General features: G+C 38.3%; 1 protein-coding gene across 6 annotated transcripts in view; it reads left to right on the forward strand.

Moving 5' to 3' along the window:
* The window catches only part of LOC148059650 (serine/threonine-protein kinase WNK2), a 34,071-nt gene continuing 18,840 nt past the window's right edge, over positions 1-15,231 (forward strand). For all 6 annotated transcript variants that reach the window (XM_087782446.1, XM_087782447.1, XM_087782448.1 and 3 more), the window contains exons 1-5: positions 1-388; positions 681-1,490; positions 13,774-13,946; positions 14,025-14,245; positions 14,313-14,470. In XM_087782446.1, the coding sequence (XP_087638572.1) occupies positions 846-1,490; positions 13,774-13,946; positions 14,025-14,245; positions 14,313-14,470 (1,197 nt within the window). In that variant the 5' untranslated portion in view covers positions 1-388; positions 681-845. The remainder of the gene's footprint in view (positions 389-680; positions 1,491-13,773; positions 13,947-14,024; positions 14,246-14,312; positions 14,471-15,231) is intronic.

A 15,231-nucleotide genomic window follows, 5' to 3' on the forward strand; every position in this document is an offset into this window, starting at 1 on the left:
AGAGGAGAGGATGACGAGCTAAAAACCGGGTCGTCGACACAAACCAACGCCGTCCAGGAACACGTCGTTTTGAAAAAGCGTAGAGAGAGAGAGAGACGCCCGGCTGCAGGAGGGGATGCGAACCCTCCGGAGGAGGAACAACATTTTCACGTTTAATATCCTCAAGTATGCGGCTTTTCTGTCGATGAATATCGAGCAGACTGTGGTCTCAACGAGGTTTTATCGTCAGATAAGGGCGTTTTTTTTGTTTGTTTTTTAGAACTCACTGTTTGTCGTGAGCGGTAGCAGCGAGCTAGCGTTAGCGGGGTTCTCGAGCTGCCACTTCGGATTTTTATGTCGCAAGCGTCCGCTTCACCGGGCTCTTCTTTTCCATCGTCCTCGCCCACAGGTAAAGCGTGTTCGCACCGTTGTTTTAAACGCCATATTCCCCCTCGTTTTTTCAATGCGATAAGTTGGACAAAACGCATTTAAAATGTCAATGTAGCGCAAAGTTAACATTTAAGCTAACTTGTAACGTTAGCATCTCGCGTGCTAATAATAATATTGCTTAATTGTTTACATGCACCTGTTTTTTATGTATACTTTTTTATACCGTGTTCAACTTGTAACCAATCACTTGTTTAAGACCCCTTTAATAATATTTATTAATAGTTTATTAATTTCTTATATTTTACCCGCAGACCTTTTATAAATTGGAAACAACCTGGAGTCTAACATCCATGCCAGAGTTGTCGGAGGCCTCACTGCGTCACCTCGTGGACGAAGCGGGTATCGTTGTCTATTCTGGATGATGGAGCACATGACTTGGAAACCAAAGTGAGTGAACCTTTTTTTGCGGCGTCACCATGGAGGGCTGTGCAAACTCAGGAGAGACCCACGATCGTAAATCCACCCTGGCACCCAAGCCTCCGTGTGAACTGAGCGTCAGCATGAATGAGGTCGGGGGAGACGGGAACGCCGGCCTTCTGGAGCCGGTCGTCAGAGGCGGGAGCGATCCCAGTTCCTACCCGTCGTCCTCTAGTTATCAGAGGATCGTTCACCAGAGATTCATCCGGAGGAGCCTGTGGTTCTCGGAGAACGACGAGCAGACATTCGAAGTAGGCGAATGTGACGACAAGAGTAAGATCTTCAACATAAATCTGCGAACGATAGTCGACCGAACGCGGGAGACTGACTGTCGCCTGCAGGAAAGCTCCAGCACTGAAAGTCAAGGCGGGCAGAAGGATAGCGCTACTGAAAGTGTCGCTGCAGATGAAGAGAGGGGGAAAACTGGAGGTGCCTTAAATGTTACTTGCAACGATGGCGGGAAAGCCGCCGTCAAAGCCGTGAGCGAGGAGAACGAAGAGGAGGCCGAGATGAAGGCCGTGTCCACTTCTCCGGGAGGACGCTTTCTCAAGTTTGACATCGAGCTCGGGAGAGGATCTTTCAAGACGGTCTACAAGGGCCTGGATACAGAGACCTGGGTGGAGGTAGCCTGGTGCGAGTTGCAGGTAAATATGAGAAACCAAATGAATGACCAGATTTTATGTTATACTAAATTTGACTTTCAGTGTATTTAAAATGAACCATAAATTCACAACTTTATTTTAAAAATGTAGATATTCAATCCTCATGTATATTCCTCATTCATCAAGTAGCTTTCCACTAAAAAAACCCTACATTTATTTTAACTGTTTTTTATTGTGAATCAAGTTTAATCAGTTTTGTTACATGTTTCACTTTATTGAGCCAACCTTCAGAGAGAGTGGAAGACAAGAAGTCTAGTGTTGCTTAACTTTTAATCATAAACTAACCACATTTGTAGACATGTTTTTTTCCTTGCAGGCTGTTTAGCAGGAAGTTTATACGACTCTGCAGTAATTCTGTTCTCTAGTATCTAGATAAGCCTCTCAATAGACGTCATGTCTAGATAATTCACTTGTTGCTCGGTCATGCTATCAGTTCCATTTATGTAATACATGTAAATAATACAGTGAACATGCTCGTTATTAACCAAACAACAGTGACGTTTATTGGTGTATTAAAATGGTTTGGTAATGACCAGAAATATTTACCATTCTACCTAAAACTTGCTTCTCTAATGGGGATGTCTTCAGCTGTCCATCAAGTAGTCCCTGGAGGCAGTAGACCTGAGTCGGGAAAGGCAGTTTTTCTATAGCTTGACACTGGACAGAATACCAGACAGTAGTGGTGTCAACAAAAAAAAATTGTAATGACCAGAAACTTCCCCAGTCTGTATTTTGTACGGCGCTACACATACGCATGAACCTCATCAGCTTAGACGGCGCGAAAGGAATTAACTAATTATTTTCGTCCGTTTGAGACTACAGCAGGGATTATCTGTCTCTCTCTCTCTCCCAGGAAGCTTAAGGGGGACCACAGTCAGCATGACTGGCCCTCTTTGAAATTGAGAAAAATCTGCGCTCTGATTCCTTCATGATTCAGATGAAAGTGTTCCTGCATTCTTTAGTCACTCGCTCAGCTGATTCTCAAGTGACGGTGAGGAGATTTATCGGGCCGGGCAGGAGATCTTTGCGTGTTTTTTTTTTTTCTCGCAGTATTCGTGTACGTTCTGAGACCCCCCCTTCCTGTGCAACAGGAGGTTGCCTGACAGGAAGCAGCTGAATTGCTCTGTCGCCTGCTGGGAGCCGTGTGGCTGTCCTCGAGATTCAATGATGCTTAATCTGGGCAACCGAACCAGTGAGCCAAGAAAATTCAGATACCACCCACGGCATGTTTTTTATGTTGCCACGTCACATTTTTCATAGCACAAAATCGCATTAGAACTACCACTCGTGTGCCTGACGCTCACTGGATGACTTCATGGGTATGATGATGTCATGCTGAGTGATAGTAGTGATGAGCAGTCCCGTGTCTGTCAGCATAATAACGCTGAGCTCCAATTGAACTCAGAAGATGAAAGCATGTAATGCAGGAAGCAATTTACTGTCTTTTATTCTTCCCCTGTGGCCCGTGGTGAAACTCCCTCTAGTGGACTGCCAATAATGGATGTTAATCACAACTCAACTGGTCCTTTTGGAGTTTTGACAAATGGTAGATGGTAAAGTAACATCAGCTAGTTTATTGGGTTGGGCCCCAATCAATATGTTTTTTTAACCTATAAAACGAATATCTAGTTTTACAATAAAATATGTAATTTATATATTTTTATTTAACAGTAAGCGTAAAGCTTTTCTCTGTAAAACTACTTTATTCGTCAAAATATTGTCCTAATAAAACGTCTTTTTAGTTGCGTTAATAGATGATTCAATAAAGAGTGAGATTTAAAGGTCTTGAAAGTAAAACTCTGTTTGTTCTTAATCCTGTTAACTAAATTGAACCCTGGTAAACAGCATATATTTAGGTGGTGGAATTCCCGGAGCTTAAATTAATTAAATGTTTGGAATCAAAGCAAGATAAAAGGGTTGTTTTTGAGGCATCTTGTGTCGTCGTCTTGTTCTCACAATTCTCATTTGAATTCTTTGGCCATAAATATAATCCCTTTACCTATAATCCAATATCTTGTATAATTGAAATCAAATGTTTAGTGAATTATTCAAGGTAGAATCCACATCAATAAGGGCCTATTACGACAGAATATTTTTCACTATAATGGTTCCAAATAATGGTATCTTATTTTTTTCAACTTAATGTGGCTTTATTAATTATAAGCCTGTTACAGCTTTGCTCCAAAATGAATCCTGAAGCCTATTTGTCTAAAAATAGCATGTGATCAATAGGGCTGGTTATCCAACGGCTGTTCTTTTGTGGCACAAAAAACAAAATTCTAGTAATATCGAAACATGCTTTATCTTTTGGTGCCAAGTTTCAACACTTTAAGGATATGACAACTTTACTGTAATCAATCATCTAGATATAACACTCATTTCAAAACGGAAAACCCCCACAATACCCATGCATGATCAAACATGATAACAAATTTAGAAGCAAAGGCGATAACTGACAACTGACTGAGAGTGAACATAAGATTCATTTGTTTCTTTTGCAATGTCAATTATTTTTCATTTGTTTTTTTCTTCAAGAAAACGGCTTGGAGTGGAACTTTACCAAAGATTTAACATGTAACTCAAGATTTGTACTAGGTGTAGTATGATTTTCCTTTTGTTAGAAAACGGTTGGGGAAAAAAGAATGCTATTAAAAAATGTACCATTCAGTAACCGGTATGTAATAAAGTAATATCAGTTTTTGATCAATACCCAGCCCTTTGGACCATAGATCAATTTGAAGGCAGGAGACTCAAGGTGTAAACTACAATCTTTGGTTAGATACATCAAAGGATAACATTTTTATTGTACTTAGTCCCTTTACATACAAGCAAACAAATAAAAGAAATAAGCTTTTGAAAATGTTTTTGAAGCCTCTAGTTTAGCAGATTAGGTTAAAAATGTGATTTATGTCAGTTACTGTAAAGAACTGTTCCTTCCTTCTTGCAACAGACTAGGAAGTTTGTTTTTAGTGTAGTCACATTTAAAGCTGGTTAATTTAAGATGTTTGTTTATAAAGAAGCGGTATAAGCTTGTTTTCTCTTGTTTATTGTGAAAATCAATTGTGTAATTCAAAGGTTATGGCCTCATTAACCAAACTTTAAGATTCCTCGCCTCGATCCTAATGGTGTGGAAGTAAATTGGAAGATTTTAATTGTTTTAATTTGAATCGATTTGCAACTTGTTCTCGCACTTCCTTTACATGCAGCTGTGTTTATGTTTAAGTATTTTATTGATCGAGTTTAAGAGATATGCTGAAGCTCGATGGCTGCCCTGGGATTAATTAGATTGCTCAACGTTGAATGTAAGATGTGGTTGTAAAACACTATTGTAGTTGTATACACTGATCAATAATTTCAGTCGGAGTAGAACCACCTGGCAGGGTGGGTGGATGATGATCGGATGAAAAAGCACTCGGTTGTTAAAATGGCTACTCCCTCTGCTTTGTGGTCTCATAGGCTGCTATCATGATGTTTTCATACTTTGAGGATCTTTGTGTGCCAACTGTTGATTCTAATCTTGCGATGGAGGCCTTCTGTCTACTGTCTTGTTAAAGGGCTGGCTTACTGTGCTGACTTTGTTATGATGTTTTGTGGGCAGGCTTAAATTCAGGTTTCAGCCTGCGTACCTATTTGACAAAGGATTCCTGACGGCCAGATTTTCAGGAAGCTCTCTGGAATATGGTCAATGTTAACAAATACAAATGATACAAAATGTAACAAACAATATTGGCACTTAATTATTGAAATGGGAAAGTCTTATTTCTAGAAAAAAGGTAACAAACAAACCAAAATTCACATACAGTACAATTTGCTTGAAAAAGCTAAAATGGTACGACCAAATTTCCAGGTATGTTTACAATTGGCTCTTATTTAAAACTACAAGGATTAAGATGCATACAAAATAATGGTGAAAAGGCCCCAATCTGTACTTTTTAACATTTTATAAATGTAAAGTAGGGACAACTGCTCAGGTGGCTCTTGGTGAAAAAAAAAAATGCTTACCAACAGAAGCTGCCTAAGAATGCAACTATAGAAGTTTCAAAGTAACTTGAATTCCACTTTGATTCTTTCTGAAAGAAGCATGTTGTTTCCTACTGAACGGGAGCTGATCGGCTTCCAGTAAGACCGCCATTTACTACAAAGTGACTTAAAGTATCTCAAAGTGCTGTGAATCAACAAGGCTGCAGCTTTTTAAAAATAATGTATTTTCGGTCCAACGAGCAGTAAATTGAATTGGCCCCGGATTTAATTGCCTTTCATGGCCAACCGTGTTTTCCTCTTTGATTTCATTGAAGAACAATCCCGACTTGAGCTTTTGTCAATGAGGATGAGACAATGCTTATCAATATTCAATTTGGCTTGAAGTGTCGTCACCTCAAGAAATGGATCAATATAAGATAACCTTTTGGAACTAACTAATAACAGAGAGGGGTAATCTCCTTGTTAAATGGATGGTTCAAACCCATCTATTACTGTTGTCGGTAAAAGTCTGTTAGTCCAATAAAAGGACAACAGTTTCATGATTACTTATTCTTTCATTTTGGTGAATTTAATAAATATAATGTATAAATAAAGCTGCTCTTAAATTCGATTTTGTTGGACCACTTATGAAGAGCCTGAATCCTTTTTCTGACACTCGCAAATACAATAATTGGTAACTCTAACTCATGGATGACAAACTCAATCACACAGAAAGTCTTTAACAGGAAATCTCTTTTCTAAGCTAATCCTAGCATAAACCAACTCGTGTTTAGTTCCACAAAATATCAATGTCCTCATGATCTTCTCCTCTAATCTCTGTGGATTACTTAAGCGATATGAACTGAAGGTGATCTGCAATTGGCAATGAGTTTGTTGACCAGATTTAGCCCCCAGCCTTTTATGTTTGAAACATGTACAACTTTTTTTTATAATAAGTATCACCTGTAGCCGATTTAATATGAGGATAAAGCATATGTTGTTGTTGCAGATCTTTCCTTTCACTGGTCATTTTTAAACGGTGACTCATTTCGGAAAGTGGAACACATAATAATTTTTCATTCTGTGTTTGATTTCATGGCAGCTTTTAACCACCGAATGAACAAGATTTTCCATCAGTGGGTGAAGTTCTCCGTGCACACTATTGTCTTTTTCCTCAATCTTATCCCCATTGCTGCTCCTAAAATAATCCTCATTATATAATTGATTTCCTAAGCTACTGTTTTCACATTTTCTCTGATGGTATGAGAGTTCAGTCGACACCCTCCGGAGTTGTTCTTTATCCAATTTTCCAAATAGCTTCTTTCTTTCAAAGTCTTTTTTTTCCCCCCCCAACAATAGCAGTGTCACAACATCTCATTAGCAGCCGTAATCCTTCTTGGAATTCAAAAAGGTAATTTGTAAATGAACTTTCAGCACCTCGGCTTCCTGCTTAAACCTTTTGGTATGAGGTTTCCTTCTCGTAAACATTCAGTTGTTATCTTCGTTACTAATCTAGTTAAGCAACGGTGAGTGAAAATGGGAACATTAGTTTACCTTAACCTGTTTTTCAAATTATGTTGATGCCTCATGCTGTTGTTGCACAGGTTTTCTCTTGGTTCCTGTAAAAAGACAGAACACAAACTGGCATGGCTGCTTTTTAGATCCTTTTTTTTTTTCTCTCATGGACTTTTTCTGCAGAGTCACTGTTGGGCTGAATGCACCTTTACTTTCTTGTAACAACCACTACCGGAATAATGATGGGCTGGCAGTGAATCCTGGATCACAGTGTTCCTAACTTTTATGCTAAATCTTCCGTGTTCACGTGGAGGAAATCTGAAGTTGCATTTTAAATCCCTTCAATCTTGGAAAAGTGGAAAACAAACTCTTCTCTCCCCTGTGTTTGGTTGGTCAGAGTATTTTGCTGAATAAGGTCTGTCTCTGGCTCGGTGCCCCCACTGCAGCAGCTGATGAAGTGGTCGCAAGAGGAATGACCAGCCTGCAGAGTTCAGGTCGGGACATTGGTTTCCCCCCCCGAATATTTGCTTTTGAAATAAGTTGTAAATCTTGATTGATATCAGGGAAATTATTGTTATTGATGGGTTTATCTGTAAGGGTATAATTGCTGAATCATGATTAAATCATAACCATTGGCAAACAATCGAGTTCATTTTAAATGAATGACTTTCCAGTTGACTGGAGGGTATGAATAAGATTGTTCCTCTGGAAGGTTGTTTGATCTTTATCCATATTCAACAGATGAACAGTAAATGTGGAACAAATTTCTATAGAGGGAAATTAGAATTGTTTTTTTCTGCCGTCCCATTGAGCTCATTTGCCTCTTGTTGAGGTCATTTCTTAAAGAGGACTTGTTTGTTGTTTTTTTTACATGAAATTAATGTTGTCCAATAATATTGGGTTAAAATGAGGGCTGTGTATTGGAAAGAATCTGGCGCAACAATACGTATTACGATCCAGGAACAAAAGATAGAACATTGCGATACTGTAGGAACAAGAATATATTTGCAGTACTGCTCAAGTACTTAATTCTAGTTTGACAGCATGTGTCTTGACACAGTTTTAACTGCCTTCATTTGTTTTGGAACCAGAATATGTCCAAACGTCAGCTGTAAATGACTGTATCCTCTCGTCCTCAGTCATTGCCGGGAACTCGCTGGATTTCATTGTTGCTCTAGCTGCAGAGCCACTTGATGGCAGTCACTGGAAATTTAATTGCAACACAAAAAAAGGAACAAACACATTGAATGTTTCCGTGTTAATTTTAATTAACCAATCAAATGATTTAATTTTAAACCAATAATGTACTGAGGTGAACAATACAATAATATGTTAAGCCAAAAAACTTTTAAAACACTTTTTTGATGCAGTGCTGTCGAATATCGATTCAAATAATCTGATCTTTTCCCTTTGATGAATTAAAAGATTTAAACTATTTTGTAGCCACAAGTTTAGTTTATAATGAAATTGATTTTTTTTTTTTTTTACCATGTCATGTCTAGGGCTGTAGACCTGTTCTTCCTAAACCTAAAATATTTTTTTTTAACTTGGGATCTCTTATTTTAAGAAAATCAAAACATGTTTTTGCTATGCATTTTGTTTTAAATATGGTTTTGAAAAGGTTTGAAAATGTAAACTTTGCTATGTTACACTTAAAGATAATAATATTCTGATAAATTATGTTTGTGAGCTGTCGCTGGTAATAAATTAAATTCAAAATGTTTTAATGTGTTTTAAATAAAGTGGGTGTGTGTGTGTATATATATACTGTGTGTATATATATATATATATATATATATATATATATATATATATACTCCGCATTCTCAAGGTGCACCATTTTCCTAGAATACACACATTATAGTGTTTAAATCTTTTTGAAAAATGTATGCCATCTGTTGTAATACTATACTCCAGGAAAGTTGCTGGACTAGCCAAAGTCTACTTGTGTAAACAATATAATACAGAATCTTAACCTTGAGCAGCTGCACTAGTCTGTCGTCTGTTGCATAATAAGAATTAGTCTGAAGCAACAAGTTTTTGTTTCTTGTATCTGTGTCACTGAAAGATTTGTTTGCTTGCATTTTAAGACTTTGAAAGAAAAGAGGTTTACAAGAGGTTTACATGCTTTAATGTTTAATCCATGTTGGCTGACTAGCGGTCACAGTCAGCCAGACACATTACAGACGACAAGCGCACCTTTATTCAGTTTAACTAGGTCAACCTGGCATCTGACATGTCTAGTGATAAGATATTACTTTACCTCTGACAACTGGACTGTCTCAGATTGTATTTCCTCCTCCTGGAGTCCAAATTCATAGTCACAACATTTTATTTATTTTCATACTTTTCCTTTCAAGCTTTATGCTGCTGCTCATACCAAGCAGTTCCACCGTTTCTTTTTTAAGAACATGACGTCAACTGTACTTCAATTATTCATTAAGAATTTGAACATGAAATCTGAGATTGTCATTGTTAAACTTTTTTTTTTCAGCTTTTAAACACTGTTTAAATCCTCATGGGATTTGAGCACACATGAATGAACTTGTCACATCTGGAAAGTAGGTCAAGCTCGTGAGGATGAGTAGTACCTGCATCCATCTTTAGCATTGTCTGCCTTGACCATTCGGGGGAAAATATAGCTGCATTGTTGGGTGGCAAAACAAAGAGATAGAATATGCTCTTTTACAATGTATATAATAATAATAATAATAATACATTTTATTTGTATGGCGGCGCCTTTCAGGTCACCCAAGGTCACCTTACAAAACAGGAGTGACAGATCGTATCATCAATAAAAACAAAACAGAACAGGTCCTTCAACGTTAAGCAGATTACTTATTTACATGCTTGATGAACAACATCCAGAGAATGGTTAAAATTTCTATATAATTTGGACTATTGCTTTTTAATCTGTTTTTTTCAAGTAGGACTGTTCGTTGACCTTTAAGGCTTATTCAATTTAATTAATTAAATACTCCCCTCCCCCCCATCATTTGTTGACTCTTTTCTTACCCTACCAAACACCTTTTTGATCTAGTATTCTACAAATGTATTTTAGTAATCAAATAATCAGTAATGGTGTATCTTTAGAAGGCAAATTACACATATAAAATGAAAGACCTTGCACTTCATAATAAATGACCAACTGGTTACCCTTTACAGATACAGCTTTAGTACACAACATTTGAACTAAAAGTTAAAAAGAAAAGAAAAAGATTAACACGATAGCGCCAAGTATTAAATAGCACAAGACATTTTGTAAGAAGAAAAGCAAAGTGACTTAAACCTTTTAAGCAATATAGTAGAAGTGTTCCAGGGAAAGGAAATCTAACAATTTGAAAATCGAAATTAGAATTTTAACCTTTAATTACTGAAGGCAGATTTTTCTTTTCTTTGTGATGCTTATGAAATGCAGCTAAAATAATTTGAACCGGCTGAATGTGGATGAATAAATCCTCTGCCTTGGCTATTGAAAAAGGAATAATATCTTTATCTCGACGGACATCCAGGTGGCTAATATTGGTGCCTAAACTATCTATAATCAGTTGTGACACGTTTGTTTGGCTTAGCAGTCTAGGATTTTATGCTCGACTGATATGTGTTGAAATGTTGTTTGAGTCGTAATCTCTTCCACATCATTGTTGCCAAACACTATTGGCACTAATATGCACATTGTTGACTTGGATCAAGGAAACAAAGGGCTGAAAGGGTCACTCAATGTAAAGGATTTTGAAGAATGTGAAGTAGTTTTTTTTTTTTTAAAACCATTTATGCAATCATGGTACATTCAGTCATGAAGTTTTAAATAAACCTGTTATTTTGGTGATTAAAATAATACTTAATCATGGCCTTGCTTGGTCTCTATGGTAAACAATCACAAAGACACAGGGATCTCCTATAGGAGATACTGCTGGAGGAAAAAAAGCAAAAGGGCGCTTAAAAAAATATTGGCCACTTGTAGAGTCCAGTCTGTTTAAGGCTAACATACATTGTTGGTTGTTTGCAAAATGTATTACTCAAAGGACATTAATAGTGCAGTACAAGTGGTACATTTAAAGGGGTAAAACATTCTCTAATAGTCTAAAAAAGGTTATTGTTCCTTGATATTTCTGTCTGAAACCATTTCTTGTTCTACTTGAACACAGTTCCTGGAAATTGTTCCCCTCAGAATGTCTGTTCTGAGGTGGTTGACAGTTTTAGTTCACAGGTCAGGCACCAGGGCAAGACGAGCAACAGAACAGAAGGTACTTGTACATCCAGAATAAGGCCTTACAAAGGCAGGTTTAAAAGAAGACTGGCCTTTCAAAATGATCATCTTGCAGTACATACTGTATGCGATAATAAATGCATAAATGTTGAATTATTTTGTTTTGTTACATTCACTTTCAAGCTCTACTTTTCCTTTTAAAATCTTAAACATTGAATTTCTCATTCAAGAGTAATACATTCTTTTAGGTTTGTGGGTATGGTTGTTTTTCTCCAAAAAAACTATAATTTAAATCCAGTTTGTGTCGCACAAGAGATTCTCAGTGTTGATATTTGTGATTTCTATGTTTTGGAAGTACAGCTAATAAAGTAGAGATCTTGATATTTGGCTACTGACCTCTGCAAGTTACAAAAAGTCGCAATATTTAGCGTTCTAATATTGTCAATGTTTATTTTCTTGTCACTTCATGTCCCAATAGCCACCCCACCTTTTGAGTGCACTGTGATAAATGCAAGCTGCAGTCCTTTCCTGTTTGCATTGCAACTCACTTTCAATCATCAAGTCTTGCCCGCAGAAGGTTACCTGATATTCTTGTCGTGTGCCTGTCTGGAGGTGACTTTCCTCTGGCGTTTTCCTGATGTTTTAGCTCTGGTGCGATCCCAGAAAGCCTTAAAATATACGAAATTAAACTGTTGCTCTACCTACATCTTTCAACAGTCTTCAACAGTCCAGTGTTGCCTGTGATCTGCAGAGAGCAAGTGGGGATAACCCTGAACTACTTGGGCGGGCTCTGCCTTTCACTGCCGCTTGTCTCAGAAAAGGTTCACTGCAGAAGTGAATAATTCATGGGACTTCAGAAGAGTGCTGCGAAATTCCCCACCCCCCACACATACTTGCACAGAAAACCTGATATGCCACAGTCACGTGCACACGGCAAACGTTGCCATCATCACCACACAGTAATGACCGGACACAGTGTAACATTTTTTACCCTTTTCTATGTATCCCTCTTTGGCCAAAACCCAAATGGTGAAATAATCCAATTTTTGAAATCTGATTAGTTTGTTTTCAACAAGTCATGAGCTTCTTATTAATGTGATTTCCCCTATCGAAGCACTTTTCTGGTGGTAAACTGTTGCAACCAACATCTCTTACTCTGAAGTGGAGGAAAATTTGGCTCCACACATGGGAAGTGAATTGTCAGCGATGTCGGCAACAGAAGTGCATCTTTTGTGCAGGGGGGTTAGCCTGGTGATGGAGAAGGGAGTGGTCGGCTTGAGGGGTGCAAAGAGCGAGATAGTTGCAGATGTGGGGGATGGGGAGGAAGTGCAAAAGGAAGGAGGAAGAGAGGGCGAGGGAGAGGAAGATGGATGTGTGCGATCGATGACATGTAGCGTTTAGCTGCAGCGTGTAAAGGGTGTGACCATGGTAATGTCTGGCATCTCTCTCCCCACTGGCTTTGCGGATGAGATGTGGAGGTTATTGCTTATTAATTACACATGATAAATTTATTTCCTGATTTAGAAAGCTACCCATCTGGATCCGACCGTTGCCGCCTCATCCTTCTGGCTGTACACTAATTGTCAGTTTTTATAGACACATGTCCTTATAAAACATTGCAGCTTGGACACATTCTTCCTTCAGTAAAACTGCTGCTAAATCGATACTCTTCATAAAGTCGGGGTCAACTTATTCAATACTAAATGCTTCTGGCTGTAAATGGAGGCGTCCTAATAAAGAATGATATAATGTAGTTATAAGCAAATATTTATACTTTGCATGGTGTCCTTAAGTTGTGTACTTGTAGATATATTTTGTGACAGTACTGGGTCAGAAAGTCCAGAGCGACCTAAAGAATACACTCGCCTTGAAGACGCGGCTATAAATAAGTGAGATTAAAGTGTTTTTCTTTTTTACTCGGGGCACAGTTTGTTCCAAGCGGAACAAAATTCAAACAAACCAACATATTTCAACACACCTGAATCCAACCACTTCACTGCTTAATCCCCACAGAATACCAAGATATAACCTATATGCCCTACTTTTATCATTTCATGTTCCAACCTTCACTGACAGACACCCCCGATCCAGAGCGTTAAGTGTTGAGGTGCTCCAAGTTATTCCCACTGCAGTGGTATCATCGTCTGTTCTTGACTCTCCTTGAAGGTTGAAATATTCCTAGTACTACAGGTGGCAGACATGTTCTTTGTCTGTAGATGGAAATGGCGGTTATGACTATAAATCGCACCATCTTTACAGGGTTCCCAGCCACCAATCTAGTAAAACTTTAATCATTTATTTTCAATATTTGTTTAGTTTTATCAACCTCTATACAGAAGCACAACATATCTTGGCTACAATAATGAAAATGCACACGCACACAAAAAAGAAATTGTAAAAGTGTATAGTGTACATACAAAAGAAAAAGACAAAAAAAAATTCTCCATAAACCAATTTATTTCCATATCCACTTTTTGTTGACCCCCAAACCCTTTTTCAAAAGGTCCAGGGGTCATTGCTTCTCAGGGAAAAGTCAGATGCTCGTAACACAATAAAAATAAATATTTCTGTCTTTGCCAGGATCGCAAACTGTCCAAAGTGGAACGCCAGCGATTCAAAGAAGAGGCTGAGATGTTAAAAGGTCTTCAACATCCAAATATCGTCCGTTTCTATGACTTCTGGGAGTCGCCTCTTAAGGGAAAGAAGTGCATCGTGTTGGTGACGGAGCTAATGACGTCCGGAACGCTCAAAACGTGAATAACAATAAGATTCCGTGTACTTTATAAAATGTGCAACGTAGTTCAACATTTTCTTTCCTTCTGCTTGCGCAGCTATTTGAAGCGCTTCAAAGTAATGAAGCCTAAGGTCCTGAGAAGCTGGTGCAGACAGATCTTGAAAGGCCTTCACTTTCTGCACACAAGGACACCTCCAATCATCCACAGAGACCTTAAATGTGATAACATCTTCATCACTGGACCAACTGGGTCAGTAAAGATCGGGGATTTAGGCCTGGCAACGCTTAAGGCCGCCTCGTTTGCTAAAAGTGTCATCGGTAAGAATGCATTTCTGCCCAGTTGTGTGTGTGAAAATATTTAACTGTAGCCTTCCTTTGTTCGCAGGGACCCCGGAGTTCATGGCTCCGGAGATGTATGAGGAGCACTACGATGAAGCAGTAGATGTCTATGCTTTTGGCATGTGTATGCTTGAGATGGCCACGTCAGAGTATCCTTATGCGGAGTGTCAAAATGCCGCTCAAATTTACCGTAAAGTCACAAGTGTAAGTAAATATAAAATTGGATTAACTACAACGTACATTTTGTTTAGTAGGTAATTGGTACTGACCAATCATTATGACCTTAATGTTTGCTTTATTTAATATTTTATTTAAATATAGTAACAAATACAAGCCAAATGTTCAATTCCGTTTGTTGGCAATAAATATTCCTAGAATAGAATCTCTTTAATCCAGGTAAACCTATGAGACAATTTTGGGAGAGTGGTCCGACATTCATCTTGACAGCTCATTAATCCTGCGTAACGTTTTTTCAACGGCTAACATTTGCCTTCCTTGCTGCTACAAGAAGATTCTCCTCTGTGAAACAAGATTCTAATGAGCCATATGGCAGCCATGAGGGAGTCCAACGCTTCATGTTAGTTAGAATAAAGCCTGCAGGCTTCACTCCATCCTGCTTGAATTACATCTTTACTGCTTGATAATGTTGGACGTGACGATTGTTTTAGCTCTAAAGGAAAGCAATCCTACCCAGTAGCCTCTCTGGATGTAATTCTCAACACATGTGTATCTATTCAAACGCACCGAGGGGACCACTGCGGATATTAATAGGATATTGATCAAAGCCAAATAAGTTATTCCCTGTGCGTGTATTTCAGTTGCATAATAAGATCTCTGTAGGATGTTTGTATTTTTAACTGCTGGGTGCAGAGTGTCTCTGCTCACACGCCAGTGAATCTCTCAGCCTGTGTATATGTATAGAAGTGTGGCACAGTAGTGAGGAAATGTCAAGGAAAAGAAAGAAA

Source organism: Callionymus lyra, chromosome 19 (assembly GCF_982586985.1).
Source record: "Callionymus lyra chromosome 19, fCalLyr1.hap1.1, whole genome shotgun sequence".
In the NCBI taxonomy this organism is placed as follows: domain Eukaryota; kingdom Metazoa; phylum Chordata; class Actinopteri; order Syngnathiformes; family Callionymidae; genus Callionymus; species Callionymus lyra.